At 46.2% G+C, this 16,417-nt stretch overlaps 1 protein-coding gene across 1 annotated transcript in view; it reads left to right on the top strand.

Annotated features, from left to right (window-relative positions):
* Window positions 1–16,417, top strand: part of CHST8 (carbohydrate sulfotransferase 8) — a 243,811-nt gene that overhangs the window by 221,031 nt on the left and 6,363 nt on the right. The window contains exon 3 of the mRNA XM_081922792.1: window positions 14,695–14,732. Within this exon, the coding sequence (XP_081778918.1) occupies window positions 14,695–14,732 (38 nt within the window). The remainder of the gene's footprint in view (window positions 1–14,694; window positions 14,733–16,417) is intronic.

The following is a 16,417-nucleotide window of genomic DNA, read 5'->3' as shown; positions in this document are numbered from 1 at the left end:
GGGCTTTTAAATCGCCCCGGGACTGTCCCAGGGTGATTTAAAAGCCCCCGGAAGGCTTTTGAAGGCAGGCGGGGGGGAGCAAAGACTTTCGCCCCCCGCCGGCCTTCAGAAGAGGTCCCGGACAGTCCCGGAGCGATTTAAAAGCCCCCGGTTAGGCAGGCGGGGGGGAGCAAAGACTTTCGCCCCCCGCCGGCCTTCAGAAGAGGTCCCGGACAGTCCCGGGGCGATTTAAAAGCCCCCGGTTAGGCAGGCAGGGGGGACAAAGACTTTTGCCCCCCGACCGCCTTCGGAAGAGGTCCTGGACCTCTTCTGAAGGCTGGCGGGGGGGCAAAAGTCTTTGCTCCCCCCTGCCTGCCTTCCCGGGAGAGCGGGAAGGCAGCGCTGCTTCTCCGCTCTCCCGGGAAGGCAGGCGGGGGAAGCAAAGACTTTCGCCCCCCGCCGGCCTTCAGAAGAGGTCGGGGGACAGACTGTCCCCGGACCTGGTCTGAAGGCGGTTTCCATAGGAACGCATTAATTGATTTTTAATGCATTCCTATGGGAAACCGTGCTTCGCAAGACGAAAAACTCGCAAGACGAAAAGACTTGCGGAACGAATTAATTTTGTCTTGCGAGGCCCCACTGTATTCAGAAGCATTGCTGCCTTACTATAGAAGCAGAGCATAGTTGTTGATGCTAGTACCTGTTGATCTCCTTATATTCCATGATTCTACCCAATCCTCTTTAAAGCCATCCATACTGGTGTCCATCACTGCCTCCTGTGGGAGCGAGTTCCCTAGTTTAATTATGCCCTAAGTGAAGAATGACTTTCTTTTATCTGTCCTGTCTTTTATCTTTCACATCAACAGTTGTACAATTGATATTCAGTAAGTACCTGGGTCACACTTCAGGGAAATCCTGCTTAAGCAACCTTCTTCAGTAGGTGCCGAAACATCGCATTTATCCCCACATGCACCAGCATGATCCTCTCGGCTCCCTACTTCCTCCCTTGCAGAAGATGCTCTGAAGTGCCCCATTAAAAGCATTCCGCTGAACATGCTTAGAATCAGATAGCAAAGCTGGTTCCTGGTCATGGGGAAGCTTGTAAGTGTAGTCAGCTTGGACTTAGATGCTTTCTTCTGTGGGGTGGGACTAGTCCTGCACCACCTATTCCTATTGTCATTGCTTGCTCAAGCATCATGCTCAGATCCAATCCTGTACAGTCCTCACTCACCCCTTTCTGTAGACATTTTGGCACCTGAGGTGAACCACAAAATGGTGTCCCCCCTCCCCAACAGGGGAGAAGGGGTGCATGAAGATCTACATCAGGAACAAGAGGAGAAGAAAGATTGACATCTTTGTGGATCCTGTGGGTCCTGCTACCTGAGGCTCTGCCTTTCTCGCTTTGATATGGTTTATTTGCTTCCAGAAAGACCAACCCATGCCTCCACCAACTTGGGGGGCATTAAAAGAAAACTGGACAAATTCATGAAGGAATGGTAGCTATCAGTGGCTACTAGCCATGATGACTATGCTCAGCCTCCAAGGTCAGAGGCAGCAATGCTGTCTTAAGCTTCCTTGTAGGCATCCGGTTGGCCAGACTGGATGCCAGACTAGATGGGCCAGTGGCCAGATCCAGCAGGGTCATCTTATGTTCTTGTGTTCTCCTTGTCGCTGTATGTTAGGCATTCCAGAGCAGCTGAAGCCAAGGCAACATGGTGCATTTGTTTTCAATGTGATATTGACCACAAGGTAACAAGACCACAACTTGTGTTGGGTCAAAGAGAAAAAGAATGATGGGGGGAAGTACATCGCAAAGATGTGGACTGTATTGACTGGCAAATGCAAGAGAAAATATTTATCAATAAACCTAATTGATGCACTGTAAGTAAAGGAACATTATAGATTAAATGTGTTGGGAACAGAACATGAAGGTTAGTCTATCACAATTCGACTCGCTGTCTAATTCTGATCCCTCTAACAACATCAAAATTAACCTGTGTGTATCCTTTACTGTATATCAGAAAGCATAAAGTAGGGTAGCAACCCATTTTACTCTGCAACTTGGGCCAAAGATAGAGTTCTACTTATTTCTTAAAACCGGAACATTCACACTGTCCCTGGAAGCAATCAATTCTGAGCTGGCTGCTAAGTCAACCGTTGCAAACCAGTGAAAATGGTGAGCACACCCTGCAAGAGATTATTGGCTTGTACTCAACATTGCAAGTAACCCTAATCAAGGAAAAGCTGAGGGTTGATAGAAGGAGGATATCCAGGTTTTTTCCTATTATTATTATTCATATTCATATTATTAAATTTATTCCCAGCAGGTCTCATGTTGGGTTACAACAACTGAAAATTGAAAACAGTTGGAACAGAATACAGTCACCAAGGATTGGGTGGCTACTGAAAACACATCTTAGACTGATAACCAGACACAGCTCCTTAGGTACACAAGATACAGGCATCTTGTTCCTGGCAAAGAGAGAACAGACTCAGCAAATCTCTATTTGACAATATTAAACCCAGAAACCTTAGCACAGTCTCTGCCAACCATCAGCTCCCATCAACTACAGCCAGCACTGCCTTGCTGATGTCAAGCATTCTGCATGACGGATTCCCTCCTGCAAAGCTTGACAGAGATGCAAAGTGATATTGTTGAAAAGCTGATGCAGATAGGTGTTGATTGACTTCTCTGAGCTGCAAGCTTAGGGGGCTTGTGATGCGTACCTAAAAGGAGAATGAGAGCTTTACAAGTCCCATATTCTTCTCCGACTTGGATTAAAATCTGAGCCTTAGAAGAATACAGTACCCAATTTGCCCTCCAAGCCACCAAACTTCACTCTCCAGCCATGGCTGGCCTTACCATTAGGAGGAGTGAGGCATCCCTGGAGAACCCTTGAAAGGGAGGTAGATCGCTGGAGAATACTTGAAGGGGAGAGAGCCCCACCCTGCATTCTAAGTCATCCTGGCTGACCTGTACCATCTATTTTTAAATAAATCCCAGGCACTAATTGTCTCTCAGAAATAGCTCAGACACAACTCCTCCCTCCGGAAGATTTTGTAAGTCTTCAGAGAGTCTGAGCTCTGACTGAGCAGCAGTCGGTGTCCAGGACTTGCTCAAAAAGTAGAGTTGCATTTAAAAACACTCTGTACGTGTGCGCAGGATGTTGTTTTAAATTCCAGGCAGTAGATGAGTGTTCTGAAAGAAAATACTGCTTGATTCATACTACACCAGGGCATCACAAGCTGAGCAAATTCATATTTCAAACAAGGTTATAATGAGGTTTGGAAACTTGTATTTTAAAACAAAACAAAAAATGCTTGCCATATCCTGCCACAGACACCTGGGCAGCAGAGCTGTGATACACCAACGTCTCTCTTCCTCAGTGCTGGGCTCCAGGTTTGCAATCATACATTATTAGGTAGGTACTGAAAAGTGGTTGCCTCATGAGCACCACGTTGCCACAATCAGCCTTAAGGTTTAATCAATATTCCATCGCATACCACGAGGAGGTATTCTTAAAAAGTAGCAATATTGAATTGCCTTGTGTAAAATACACACTCGACTAATGGAGTGCTTCATCTTTTAAAGAAATATCTCTGCCTAGGAAGAATGTCTGACTGGTAATATAGTGTAGCAATGCAAATGGCGTTCGGGAGTAGCATGCAAGAACAGAGCTTCTGCAGGTAGGAGCAGCACAAACAGCCATTACCATAATTACCATACAGTGACCAACATAATAAAATGAGAAAGCCATGTTACTTTTCTATAATGTGGAGGGGCGGAGAGCCTTCACAAGCACCCGGAGACTAAATTTTACAGACTTTTGGCTGTGAAATGGGCATAGGCTTTCATCCGCAACAACCTATTTAATCAGATGTGAAGTTGTAACTGGGGGGAGTCTGTGTGCTTGCCATTTATAGAGTATCTCAGAGCAGGAATGGACAAGATTTTTTCCATCAATAATTGCTTGGTGATAAGTAGTGGAGAGAGGGACACAGTTTTCTTTCTCTCTAAAATGGGTCCTATCATTTTCCCATATTGCCTATGTGAGAGGTAGAGAATTCATAGTGTTTTCATGTCAGAGAGGGAACCTTTGAACTGGCCAGGACTTCCAAATTCACAGCTCCTTCCTCAAAGAAGGAGAATCCGAGAGTGACTGTCTAAACTATGGGTAGGCAAATTAAGGCCCGGGGGCCGTATCCAGCCCAATCGCCTTCTAAATCTGCCCCGCGGACAGTCCGGGAATCAGCATGTTTTTACATGAGTAGAATGTGTCCTTTTATTTAAAATGCATCTCTGGATTATTTGTGGGGCATAGGAATTCGTTCATTTTTTTTTCTAAAATATAGTCTGGCCCCCCACAAGGTCTGAGGGACAGTGGACCGGCCCCCTGCTGAAAAAGTTTGCTGACCCCTGGTCTAAACCATGGTGTATAAATTCAGTTGCTCTAGAGAAAATGCTGTGCTGGCTGGTGCTGATGAGGAGTCATAGTCCAAAACCGCTGGAGGGCACCAAGTTGGGGAAAGCTGGTCCATTTCTCTCTTCCTAGCGAGTGACAGTCCCACGGGTGCTTAAGCAAAGGGCAGGTGCTTTCAGCTGGACTTATTCACAAACAGATGGGCCCAGGCATGTAAAATATTCTTGTGATTACATAGCCGAAGGAGTCTTAATGGGGAAAATCTATCACACACCAAAGGCTGATAGCTTTGAATTCCCCCCAGTATTCTCCTTTGCAATGGCAAAAAAGGATGCATGTTTCACACTTGGCTGAGGAAGCTAGGGCTGGATTCTGCCTCTCTTCATCTCACAGCTCTGGCCCAGCCTCCTTCTTTATCTCTGCATCTGTCTGGGCTCTACTTTGATGGGCAGTTGCATCGCCCTGAAATGGATTGCTTGCAGCAGGTGAACTGGATGGCAATGGGCCTTGGAGGCAAGTACCTGCTTGGTACTTGTCAGTCCAGAGCTTGGGACTGACATTTGCAGAGCAGAGGCACCAATGCAGGGGGAAGGCAGCCAGGAGGATGAGGATGCCTCCCAGAAGAGGCCTCGGAGCTGCCACCTTGGTGATGGAGGCCTGCCTGGTGATGTGCCTCTTGGCCCCAGCAGATGTTTGGGAAAATAATGACATCTGACTAGTTTGCATTCCAGCTAGCTTTGGCGTTCAGGGGAGGCTCGCACCACCCAGCTCATCTCGCTTTCTCCGTGGCAGAATACCAGCCAACTCAGCTATGCAAGCAAACACCTGCAAAAGGCTTAGGGACCGGAGAGCAGGTGCTGCCAGTCAGAGTAGGCGATGCTACACTAGATGTGCAAAAAAAACCACCTCACATTTCTATAAACCAAAGTACTGGTGCAGAGCAGCTTCAGGAGAGAGTGGTTTGTAGAGGGGGTGGAGGAACAGAGTATTAGCCCTTCCTTGTCTGCTTGTCTGCTACTACAAGGAACCAGCAGACAGAAGGAAAGCCTGCAGCAGCCAGGAAGTCTTGCTGGAGGGCAAAGGCAGTGGTGGAGTAACATACTGCAGCCCCTGGAGCAGAGAACAGGCGTGGGCGTGGCTGGCCTGAGTCCCGGGGGCGTGGCATATCATCCAGGGGGGAATGGTGAGTGGTGCAGGCGCATGGCGTGTCGCCCGCGGGGGCGTGGCAAGTGGTGCGGGGGCATGGCGCATCACCTGCAGGGGCATGACACATGTCCTGGATTGTGCAGCATGCGCTGTGCATCCGGGGGGAGAGGCCGTGATGGCACCCTTTCCCCCAAATGGTGCCTGGGACGGTGTGCTTGTACACCGGTGGGCAAAGGGAGGACTTTATGCCATCATTGCTCCCTATATCTCCAAACCCTGCTGGAAAGCCTAAAGCACATTGCCTTCAAGCTGACTCCTAGTATAGACCACAAGCATCTGGGGCCCGTGAGAGGTTTTCAGCACTCTCCATGAGGACAGGACACTGCCAATGGGCCAGTAAGCAGTGGGGCAGAGCTCCCCTAGTAAGTAACATAAAGACATAACTAAATCTTTCCAATCTTGCTGCAGATCCAGGTCTAAAACAGAAAGAGCCTTGGTCTGTTTGGTGGATGCGTTTTGCTGGGGAATGGATACAGGTGGAGGTGTTGGTTCTCCTGGGGCTCTCAACAACTTTGACAGCATCAACCCTTTGGATCTTTTTCTTGTATCCTTTTGTCTGGTTTAGGACTGGGAAGCATAGTGTTATGGTGGCTCCGATCCTTCTTGGAGAACTGGTCTCAGAAGGCCGTGCTGAGGAGTATCTGCTGGACCACAGAAAGTAGGGGGTATTGGATGCCCAGAACCAAAAGGTGGTGGCAGACGTAGCTTTTACACTCGCTTCTCTGTGCAGCTCCTTTCCTGGCAAGAAGCCAGGCTCATGACTCCGCCCATTATGCCTGCCTGTACCAAGAAGGACCAAAGGGGAGGATTTGCTTCCCCACCCTTCCAAGCTGTGCCTCCACAAGCCAGTCTAGGCTCTGCACAGGTTCCAGTTAAGACCGACGGTTGGGTAATAAAAATAGTAATAACCCGAAGGAAGGCTGGTGCCTTGTTAGAGTCATGCTTTCTCAGAAGGCTGTCTTTCTGCAAATATCAAATGTGACAGTGGAGAATAACTGAAATGTGTTAAGTACAAACCCCAAGTACGGTAAGTGCTGACAGAGCTTGAACGCTAATGATGCTAATTAGTGATATTCCCAGAGATAGGGCCATGGTGGGACTGGGGGACAGAAGAACCTCAGACTGGCTTTTCAGCTCTCATTGCAGAATTCTTAGTAAATATCAATTAAGTCTAGGAAATGTCACTCTCTCATTAGGATGCCTAAAAATGTAAGCAAGAAAAACAAATAAGCTGTGGTATCTGCCAGGAAGCTTGTCAAAGTCTTTTAATTAAGCTTGCCCATGTTTTGAGTAGTCCATCTTTAACTTGTGTCATGTATGAAATACGCTCTGTTTTCAGGCAGAAAATAGCAATTTTGATGGGACTGAAACTTTTCTTTCCCCTGTCCCCTGTTAATCACATTGGTGAGCCCAGCCAATCAAGGATCACACCATGAATAAGATTGTTGTTGCTATTATTATTAATTACTCGCCCTTCACCCTAGGGTCCCAGGGTGGGTTACAACATTTAAACACAATATTAAATAAATTATGTTAATAGTATTATAATGCTGATTACTAATCGGAGTCGAATGCCTAATGGCATGATTGGGTGTAATTAAGTGCAAGGGAAATTTAACTGATTTCCCCTCCAAGAAATGCTAAGAACAACATCAGTGGAGCACCCATTTCCAGCTTTAGTTTGTTCACCAGCTGCAACCAGTTAGTCTTACCACAGTGGACCATGCATTCGTAACCTTACATTTAGATGGTTGCAATGCACTATATGAGGGGCTATTTCTTGCACCTGGTTTAGAAGCTGCAGCTAGTTCATATGCAACCGTTAGAAGCCCAGGGGGTGCCCAGTTTCTCACACATTACTTTACTGTTGAAAGAACTGCACTGGTTGCCTGTCAGATATGGAGCCTTCTTCAGAGCTTTGCTGTTGAAATCTAAGGCCCTAAGCAACTTGGGACCACTGCTTCCCTCAGCACACACCAAGATGATCTTAAGATGATCCAAAGAGACACTGTTGGTCAGTCTACAACAGAAGTATATCTTCTCAGTGAGAGCAATCTGGGATACCCTTGAGAAGAAAAGTCAGTAACCAGTTTTAAACAGGTTAATGGGGCTGATGTGAATTGTAGTTAAGCAAAAGTTGGATGGTCCTAGTTTAGCTATCCCTGGATGAAAGAGTCCTTCCTTGGGAAGGACCTCCATCCAGGAGGCTGGGCTGGCAGGATCTTACTTCTCCATTGCCCCTGTGGTCGTATGTGCCACTTCTTGCCACTGAGCCTAACACTTAAGTCAGATTTGATGGCCTTTGCTGGCGCTGTTGAAAGCCCTTTGTAGCATACCCCTTGTCAGTGGATCTGACCAGCAGGACTGGTACCCTCCCACCAGCTCTTTGCCTCCATCATGCCCGCAAATGCTCCCATTTCCTCCATCACTTCTGGTTCAGCAGTAAACTATATTTTCTTATTACAACCAAACCACAAAACTAAGCTTTACACAAGTCATAATCTGTCTGCAAACCAAGCCTGCAGACAACACCTAATCTTGCTTTGTGGGTAAACTATGGTTTGTAGAAATGATAACTTGCACAGTTTGGCTGCAGTAGCAGATGGTGGTTTGTCACAAAATTGGAAGGACATCAAATCATGAAATGGAAGCTGGAGGTGAATAAACTGAAGGCTAATTCACAAAGCACTTACCATATTTTCCCATGTATAAGACATAGGTTTTTTCCCCTAAAAAATAATGTCAAAAATTAGGGGGTGTCTTATACGCAGATACATCTCCCCCATTTCCTTAAATCTGAGTCCTCAAAAATAGGGGGTGTCTTATACATGGGGACATCTTATAGATGGAAAAATACAGTAATTGTGGTTCAGTGTTACTTCTGAATAAGTAAAGAAGAAGAAATGAGTACCCTGTTTCAGAAAAAAGAAACCAGATCTTGGGTTTGAAAAGGTTTGACTTATTGCACTGTGCTCACTGTTGCAACTTAACAAAATATTTCCTGGGAGGTTAGTCCCATCCACTCAATTGAGCTTGGTCCCAAGAAGGATGCTTTGGACTATAGCCTAAATATTATTATTCCTGCCCTCTCCACTTTTCATCAGCAGAAAATGCTCCTAGATTCCAATTCAAATGTTAAGTAAACTCTATTAAAGAAAGAAAAAAGATCCTCCCCAGCGTTTCTCACAGGAAGAATGCAATAAAAAGGAAAGCCTCTGTGAGAATTACCAAAAAAAGGAAGCTGTAAAAGCCTTGAGTAAACAGCAAACATTAATAACTTGCTCTGAAAGGAAAACAGCCGCAGATTACATCTGCTGGACAAGAAGTTCTTTGGGGCCAGCAGACGTGTTTCAGGACTTCCTCAACACTGCTGCTGCTTCTGCACAGGGAAATAAAAGGCCTCCTCATCTGTGATCATCTTGCACTGTTAATGTAATGTATGCACAGGCTCAGTGACCATAAATGTCTTAGGGGGCGACATGCAAAGGACCCAAACTATAGACCTGTTTTGCGACACCCACCAAGCCGTAGGAAGTTGGTGGCTGCTGGAAAGAGAATACTTACTCAGAGTAGACCCCTTGAAATTGATGGGCCATGGCTGGAAGCAGTAATGCATCTGAACCACTTTTCGGAAGCCACAGGAGGGGAGAGTGTCCTTGTCCTCCAGTTCTGTTTGCAGGCTTCACTTTATGGCATCTGGACTAGATGGACCACTGGCCTGATCCAGAAGGCTCTTCTGGTGTTCTTGTGTTCAGTGGAAGCTGGCTTCCATCGGTTTCTCCTGAGGCATTTCTATCATTATTTTAAAGACACATTGTGAAACAGCCTCTCCATGGAATTGTCACTGACCACTTGAAATGACACTGAAGGGTGGAGGAGATGCAGAAAGCACTTTTTCCCCTTTCCTCTGATGAAAGCTCTGTGCAGGGCCCTTCTGGATCTATTAGCCTTCCTTGCTTCAGTCCATTAATTTCCTCTGATGCATCAAAAGTGGGCAGCATGCTGGTGGTCGTGACGGCTGTTTCTCTTATCAGTAGAGTGGAGGGCTTGCTTGCCAAGGACTAAACTGACAGGTCAAACACAAACCAAGTCAGAGTTGGTCATTAATCAAACCTGCTTTCCAGCATGTTCAGGTCCAAAGGCTGTCGAGTCAGTACCTGGTGGCATGGAAAGGACAAGGTTCTGGCATGACTGTTCCCTCAGACCAAAGACGAGCAGAACCGGGGAAGATATACCAGGCAGTGACACACAACTGGCTCTCCAGTAGGAACTGATAAGAGCATAGAAGAGCCTGCTGGATCAGGCCAATGGCCCATCTAGTCCAGCATCCTGTTCTCTGGGTGGCCAACCAGATGCTTGTGAGAAACCTGCAAGCAGGATTCATGCACAAGAGCCCTCTTCCCTCCTGTGTCTTCCAGCAACCTGCATTCAGAAGCAGCTGGTCAGGATCATCACTGGCACAGGGGGATTCTGGGAACAGTGGCAAACTTTGGTCTTTGAAGTAACCTGTGTGTGGACAAAATTCGGTCCCACCACCACCTCTCACCTTCCTTTTTACTCAATTCACTAAGTTATTGTTGCAGAGCTCTGCAGCCCCCTCTGGTGTTGGCTCCCAGTGCAGCAGAACTGGTAAAGGTAAAGAGTAAAGGGACCCCTGACCATTAGGTCCAGTCGTGATCGACTCTGGGGCTACGGCGCTCATCTCGCTTTATTGGCCAAGGGGGCCGGTGTACAGCAGAACTGTACAGCGTACAGCAGAACTGGAAGCACTTCCCAAAAGCTGCCTCTGTTGTGGGTTCTCTGCTCCCTCCTCCAACCAGTGCACAGGAAGCCTGATATGCCACACCCCTGCTCCATTCCTTACCTCACGTGATAACTACAACTTTATCCAAACCATTCTCACCTTTCCACAGTCTTCAAACATTCCTCAAACCTGGCATGGGGCAGTGGCATCATGCTGGCCTCCAATGTTTTAAAGCTTCAGGGTATTGTTATTTTAAAAAAACAGAAAACAAAACCACAATGCTTTTTTTTCCCCTTTAGGCAACAAAGTACAGTTTCCTTCCTGCTGCGGGACTGTTTGTTAAAAGAAGCCAGCCTTTCTTTTTTCGAAGGGGCATGCTGTGATATGCTAGAGAAATTCAGAACTCAGGGGGAAATGCAATCTATTTGAGTTTAAGTTAACTTCTATTGATGTCACCTTGTTTTACTCTAATTCTGTTAAGCCTTTCTTTTGTGAGGGTGGCCGCATACACAGCCTACATTTAAAGCACATTTAGAGCACATCACTCCCCCCCCCAAAAAAAATAATAATGATGGGAACTGTAGTTTGCTAATGATTCAGGGAACAGTACTCTGTAAGGGACAAATTAATGGGATTCTTTGGATGTTTTATCATGTTTTTAATATTCTGTTAGAAGCCACCTAGAGTGGCTGGAGAAACCCAGCCAGATGGATGGGGTATAAATAATAAATTAGTAGTAGTAGTAGTAGTAGTAGTAGTAGTAGTAGTAGTAGTAGTATATCTGTGGGTAATTTTCAGTAGATAGCCAGAGTTTCTGACTCCCAGAAACTTATGCACACTAAAATGCTGCTGGGTTTTTGTGAGGACTTTCCACACACACACACACAAACTCATGCAGAAACGTGGCAGACTGAACTTAAAGAGTCGAAAAATTAGAAACCAAGAGAAACAAAGATTGACAGATTTGTCCCTCCCTCCCAGGGGGCCTCTCAGCATGGCGGCATCACCTGACACCCAGCGCACAAGGCAGACCGGCTGCTTTGCGTGGGAGCCGCATATGTGTCGCGATGCTTCATTCCAGACTCTGTGGTTGTGGAGGGGTGCAAGAAGTGGAAATAAGATCAGAAAGTATCTATCTCATGTAATGCAACACTGGGTGCAGCTCCCGATTTGTAGCCACACCCTAGGGTCATCCAGATTCATGTGGCTTTGGAGGGTGTGATCTGCCACTGGTCGGGTTTCACACCCACAGCAGCAAGACCAAAGAAAAGTGCCTCCAATTAAAAAACGTTGGATAGGACTGAGCTGCAGCCTAGCTCTTCCATCAATAGGCTATCATGCTGTTGTGCAACAGCGCGTTGACCCGCGGTTCTCCTTGTCAAAAGTCTAGAGATTGCAAAGCCCCATTAATTAAACTGAAGCTTGCTCAGGCAGCACTGACAGTGACAAGTGGCCGTATCCTTACCAGAGAGATGCATAAAGAAGCCAGCCAGATTGCATAATCCTCAAGCAATTTAAGTCACACATTCTCTCCATCTCTCTCTATCTCTTCCTGCATTCACTTCAGAGCAGCAAATAAGGGATCTTGGCTTTGTTAGCACGCTCCGTGCCTGCATTGTAATAGACTAGCAGCCAGCGAAGCCGAAGAAGTAGAGGAGTGTTGCCTTGTGTGATGCTGCCACTGCGTGATAGACATTTGTTGGCACAATATTATCCCATTTATATACAGGGGAGTTTGCGTCTTTGAATGGCCCTGGATGATGATCCAGACTCTGGGATAATTAGGTGCAGGTAGGATGGAAATGCTGTTTGCAAAGAGCTGCAAAATGACAAGAGGCTGGGTGAGAAATATGCTTGCAAAACAAGGGGCTTTCTTGCATTTGGAAGCCTTGGGAGTTGGTGCAGCATGCCATGCAGGGCAGGAAAGAGGCTCCCCCAGTGCCTTTAGTCATCCCCCCCCCAAAAAAATGGTTCCCTTTCGTGCTAATAAGAGCTTTCCTCCCACAGCTAAAAGTAGTGGAGGGACTGGTAGCACTGGCGGAAGAAGAGGGCTGCAGGGGGAGCGCACCGCCCCCACCCAGCAGTGCAATCCCGGTGGGGTGCCATTGTGGCTGCACCCCCACCCACACTGGGCACACTGGGCAGGCAGCGTGCCCAGGACGCACACCAGCCCCGCCCCGCCTGCTCTCCCCCCCCCCCCCGATGCTGGAGCATGAAGCTCCGCCACTGGCTGGCAGCAATATGGATGCAATGGGGGGGGGGAAGGTGGAGGGGTCTGGATCTGCAGAATCCACTGAGAAGTCTTTCACCCTTTGTACTGATTGGAGCCAATCAGAGTGAAAGGAGATGAGTTGGCCACTGAGGATTGGCTCCTAGGGTCACTCTGGAGAAGGCGCTGAGGAATAGTTCTGTATACGATACGATAATCTTTTTTGTCATTGTCCCATACAGAACAACGAAATTGAAAAAATCTACATCATACATTCAAAAACCAACAAGCCTGCTATCCCAGCTATCCCAACCCTAAAAACTCTGATACGCCATAATTAAATACAATATTCTCCCACAGAAACTAGCTTACACTGTGTTTAAAACCAAAACTGCATTTGGATAAGAACTAAAAAAAAAAGCTAAGCATTTTGGAAGACTGGAAACAGAATGAGGCTTCCATTTCAAGAATAGTGCACACAAGTTGTATTACTTACAATGCAACTTCAAGGAAAACACAACTTAAGTCACTCCGAAGGAAAATATTGGAGCACCTTTCCCCAAGTAGTTGCAAAGAAAATGGTAGATCTAGCTGAAAGGCAGTACATGGAGATCTGCACTGATTGTTTCAGTGCATCCCTAGTTATCATTATTATTGCATACTCTTAAAAGGGGCTGTGGCTGTGAGGGGGCGTGGCAGTGACTGTCCGGAAGGGACTCTGCAGGGCTGAAATGGCCACTAAACAAGTGGTCACCGATCCCATGCTGTGGAATACTCTTCCAGCAGAGATTCAGCAGGAATGCTTGAAGCTCATTTTTAGATGTGTCTTAGAAACCTCTTTTATGCTTTTCAGGATGAACCAGTTGTCTTTTGATTAATTTGCATTGCGTAGCAAGTCTCCTCCCCCCATGTGAAATGAAAACACCGGACACATTATTTAAGGTTAATGGGCGTAAAAGACCACAACTTTATTGATTACAGGAATTAGAAGGTATTGGCCTTAGGCATTGGCTCCTATCGACTACCCAGCATGGAGACCGGGAAGGGTTATCCACCAGCTGTGGGTTATCCACCAGCTGTGGGCAGGGTCGCAGGTATGCCCGGGGATTCCCTCATTCTCACGGGGGCTAAAGGCCAGCCCCCGTGGGTGTGGGAGGGGGTGGGCCCGCAACCCCACCTCCTCCCAAGCTCGGAAGTGGCTTTGTTTTTATGATATTTTATTATTTCATTGCCCTTGCGTACTTTCTTACACACTGCCTTGATCTTTTATATGAGGGAGCAATCTGTAAAAATAGATATATGAACAGATAATAGACTTAATTGTGAATGAGTTTCGATTCAGTGCCGTGTTATGCTTTCCACACAGCCTATTTAGGGAAGTTTTTAATGACTGATTTTTTAAATATATTTTTAATCTTTTGTTGGAAGCAGCCCAGAGTGGAGCAGCCCAGATGGGCGGGGTATGTATGTATGTATGTATGTATGTATGTATGTATGTATGAATAAATAAATAAATAGGAAATTTGTAAAGTAATAATAACAACAATTCAAAATTTAATTTAATTTGAAGGGGGGGAATGATACACCTCATTGACACATTGACACAGCAAAAAGAAGTTGTGCATTTCTTAGGGTCTCTTTGTAATTAGATGTGCTAGTTATTGCTGGGACCTCCGGTTTCCTTTTTCACCTGTCAGTTACCCACCCTATAGGTCTGTTATGGGGTGGGCACTTCCAGAGTGTATCATGTCCTCTAATTGCGAACTCTCATCGAAGGCAAAATGAGGCGACTGAGAAACAAGAGGAAGGTACCAGTGTGATCAGGGCACCCACACTGTTTGTGGAAGTGCAAATATATATATTTTTATAAAATATATTTTTAAAAAAATATATTCTACTTAAAAAGGGGGGGTAGCCTAATACAGGACTGAGCATGCTCGGAAACCACAGAATGTTGACTGTCAGCTGAAAAATAAAATCAAAAGTGGGGCTGCAGGAGGAAGAGAGGGATACTCCTGCTCTAAGGGAATGGTAAACTGGAATCCTGACCAGACGCATCGATTAGGCACGAGAAAACACTGCCGCATTTTGTTGCAGGTTCCTGCTTGTAATAATACTTTTCTTTCTTTGTTTAGGTCTGAGATATAACATGGGATCACAGCAACCCAAAAAAGTAAGTTGCCTCTTTTGAAATCTTTTTAGGGAAGCTGCATAATATGAATCGTATCTGAATTACAGGGTGTTTGGAGATGTGCACGATGGCCTTAGAGACGACTGAATGATTGGAGGAAGAGAGATTGAAGAAGGCAGGAGGCGTCACAATTCCCCAGAATACAGATGTTCTTATTAAATTCTCTCGATTTGTTAGGCCAGTGCAATGCAGCTTTGTTGGTAGCTTGTTAGGATGGATAAATCTGACGCACTTTGCCTGGGAACATTTTGCATATCCACATTATGTATCAAACTGAACTAATAAAAATCCACTTTTAAGTCGCTTAGAAGTGCCAGCATGAAAAACCTTGGTGAAATTGCTCCATCTAGTGGCTCTTAGTTATTTGCAACGGCATGAGCTGTCCTGTAAAAACCCCTTTGACATTTATGGGAGCGTTGCGCAGATTTTATCGGCACAGGGAGAAATTCAGTCGCAGATATCTGCTGATCATGACATGCTAGCGGTGGGTTTATAAGTAGAGTCATGATATATTGCAAACCTGAATGCTCCTGAACTCTGCATAATGACCAGCTTATGGTGTCAGTAGGTGTCAATTTGGTTAAAAGCCCGTTTGCACAGATGGCTCACATCTTTCTAGAGCAATAAACTGGAAATGCATGGGAGCCCTGGCAGAGTGAGCGATTCAAGAAAAATCGAATGAAACAAGGCACAGGAGAGGGACCAGACTGCACATGTAAGCCTGCAATCCTATGCCCCAACCCTTGCCAACCTCCAGATGTTTTGACTATGACTGCCATCGACCTGACAGCTGCTGTACACACACATAGCCCCATTACTGCTGTGTTGTCCACGTTTATTAAATACCCACAGACCTTCAAGTTCCATAAAACAACTGAGTCCATACAACTGAAGGGGAAAGAATCTTTCAAAAATACAAGAAAACCACACTGCAATTGCAACCCTAAAAAGGAAGGAGAACCACCAAGGGGAGCTGAGCCTGTTTTCAGAGCCCTGCTGGGTCTTGTTGGCAAGGTGGGCAGGAGGGCAGAGGTCCTCCATCCATTTACACTCCCCTGCTCAACCAACTGTTAAAATTGTAGGCCATTTGTCTTGGATTATTTAATTGTTGTTCCTCCATTGCAGGGGGTTGCACTAGATGTCCTTTGGGATCCCTTCCAACTCGATGATTAGTAGCAGTTTCTAACTCTTCACTGTGCCCACGAACAAGCACGGTTCTCATATGCAATGCTATTCAATCTTCCTTCTAAAATTGCTGAGGAGAGTAAGCCCAATAGAATTCGGCTGGTCTTAGTAGGCATGTCTAGGATTTCCGAAGGCAATAGCTCAGCCTAGTGGTCCCGCTTTCACCCTCGTCCCACAGTGGAGGTATCTGGGCAACTTTGAATATCTGAGTCATGGTCTGGAGCTCTGCATATGCAAAGGCTTCCCATTTTGTTACACGAGAGGTATATTCTCCATGCACAAAGTCACTTTCCACTGAGTTGAGTGCAGCCCTCCTTACTGAACAGAATGAATGGCAGCAGGCACATCTGGTAAGAGCAGGCATAGGCAAACTCAGCCCTCCAGATGTTTTGAGACTACAACTCCCATTGTCCCTGTTAGCTAGGGATGGTGGGAGTTGTAGTCCCAAAACATCTGGAGGGCCGACTTTGCCTATGCCTGGG

The sequence above is a fragment of the Podarcis melisellensis genome (assembly GCF_964234715.1).
Source record: "Podarcis melisellensis genome assembly, chromosome: 8".
Classification (NCBI taxonomy): Eukaryota; Metazoa; Chordata; class Lepidosauria; order Squamata; family Lacertidae; genus Podarcis; species Podarcis melisellensis.
This window is presented reverse-complemented; position numbering and strand designations above follow the sequence as displayed.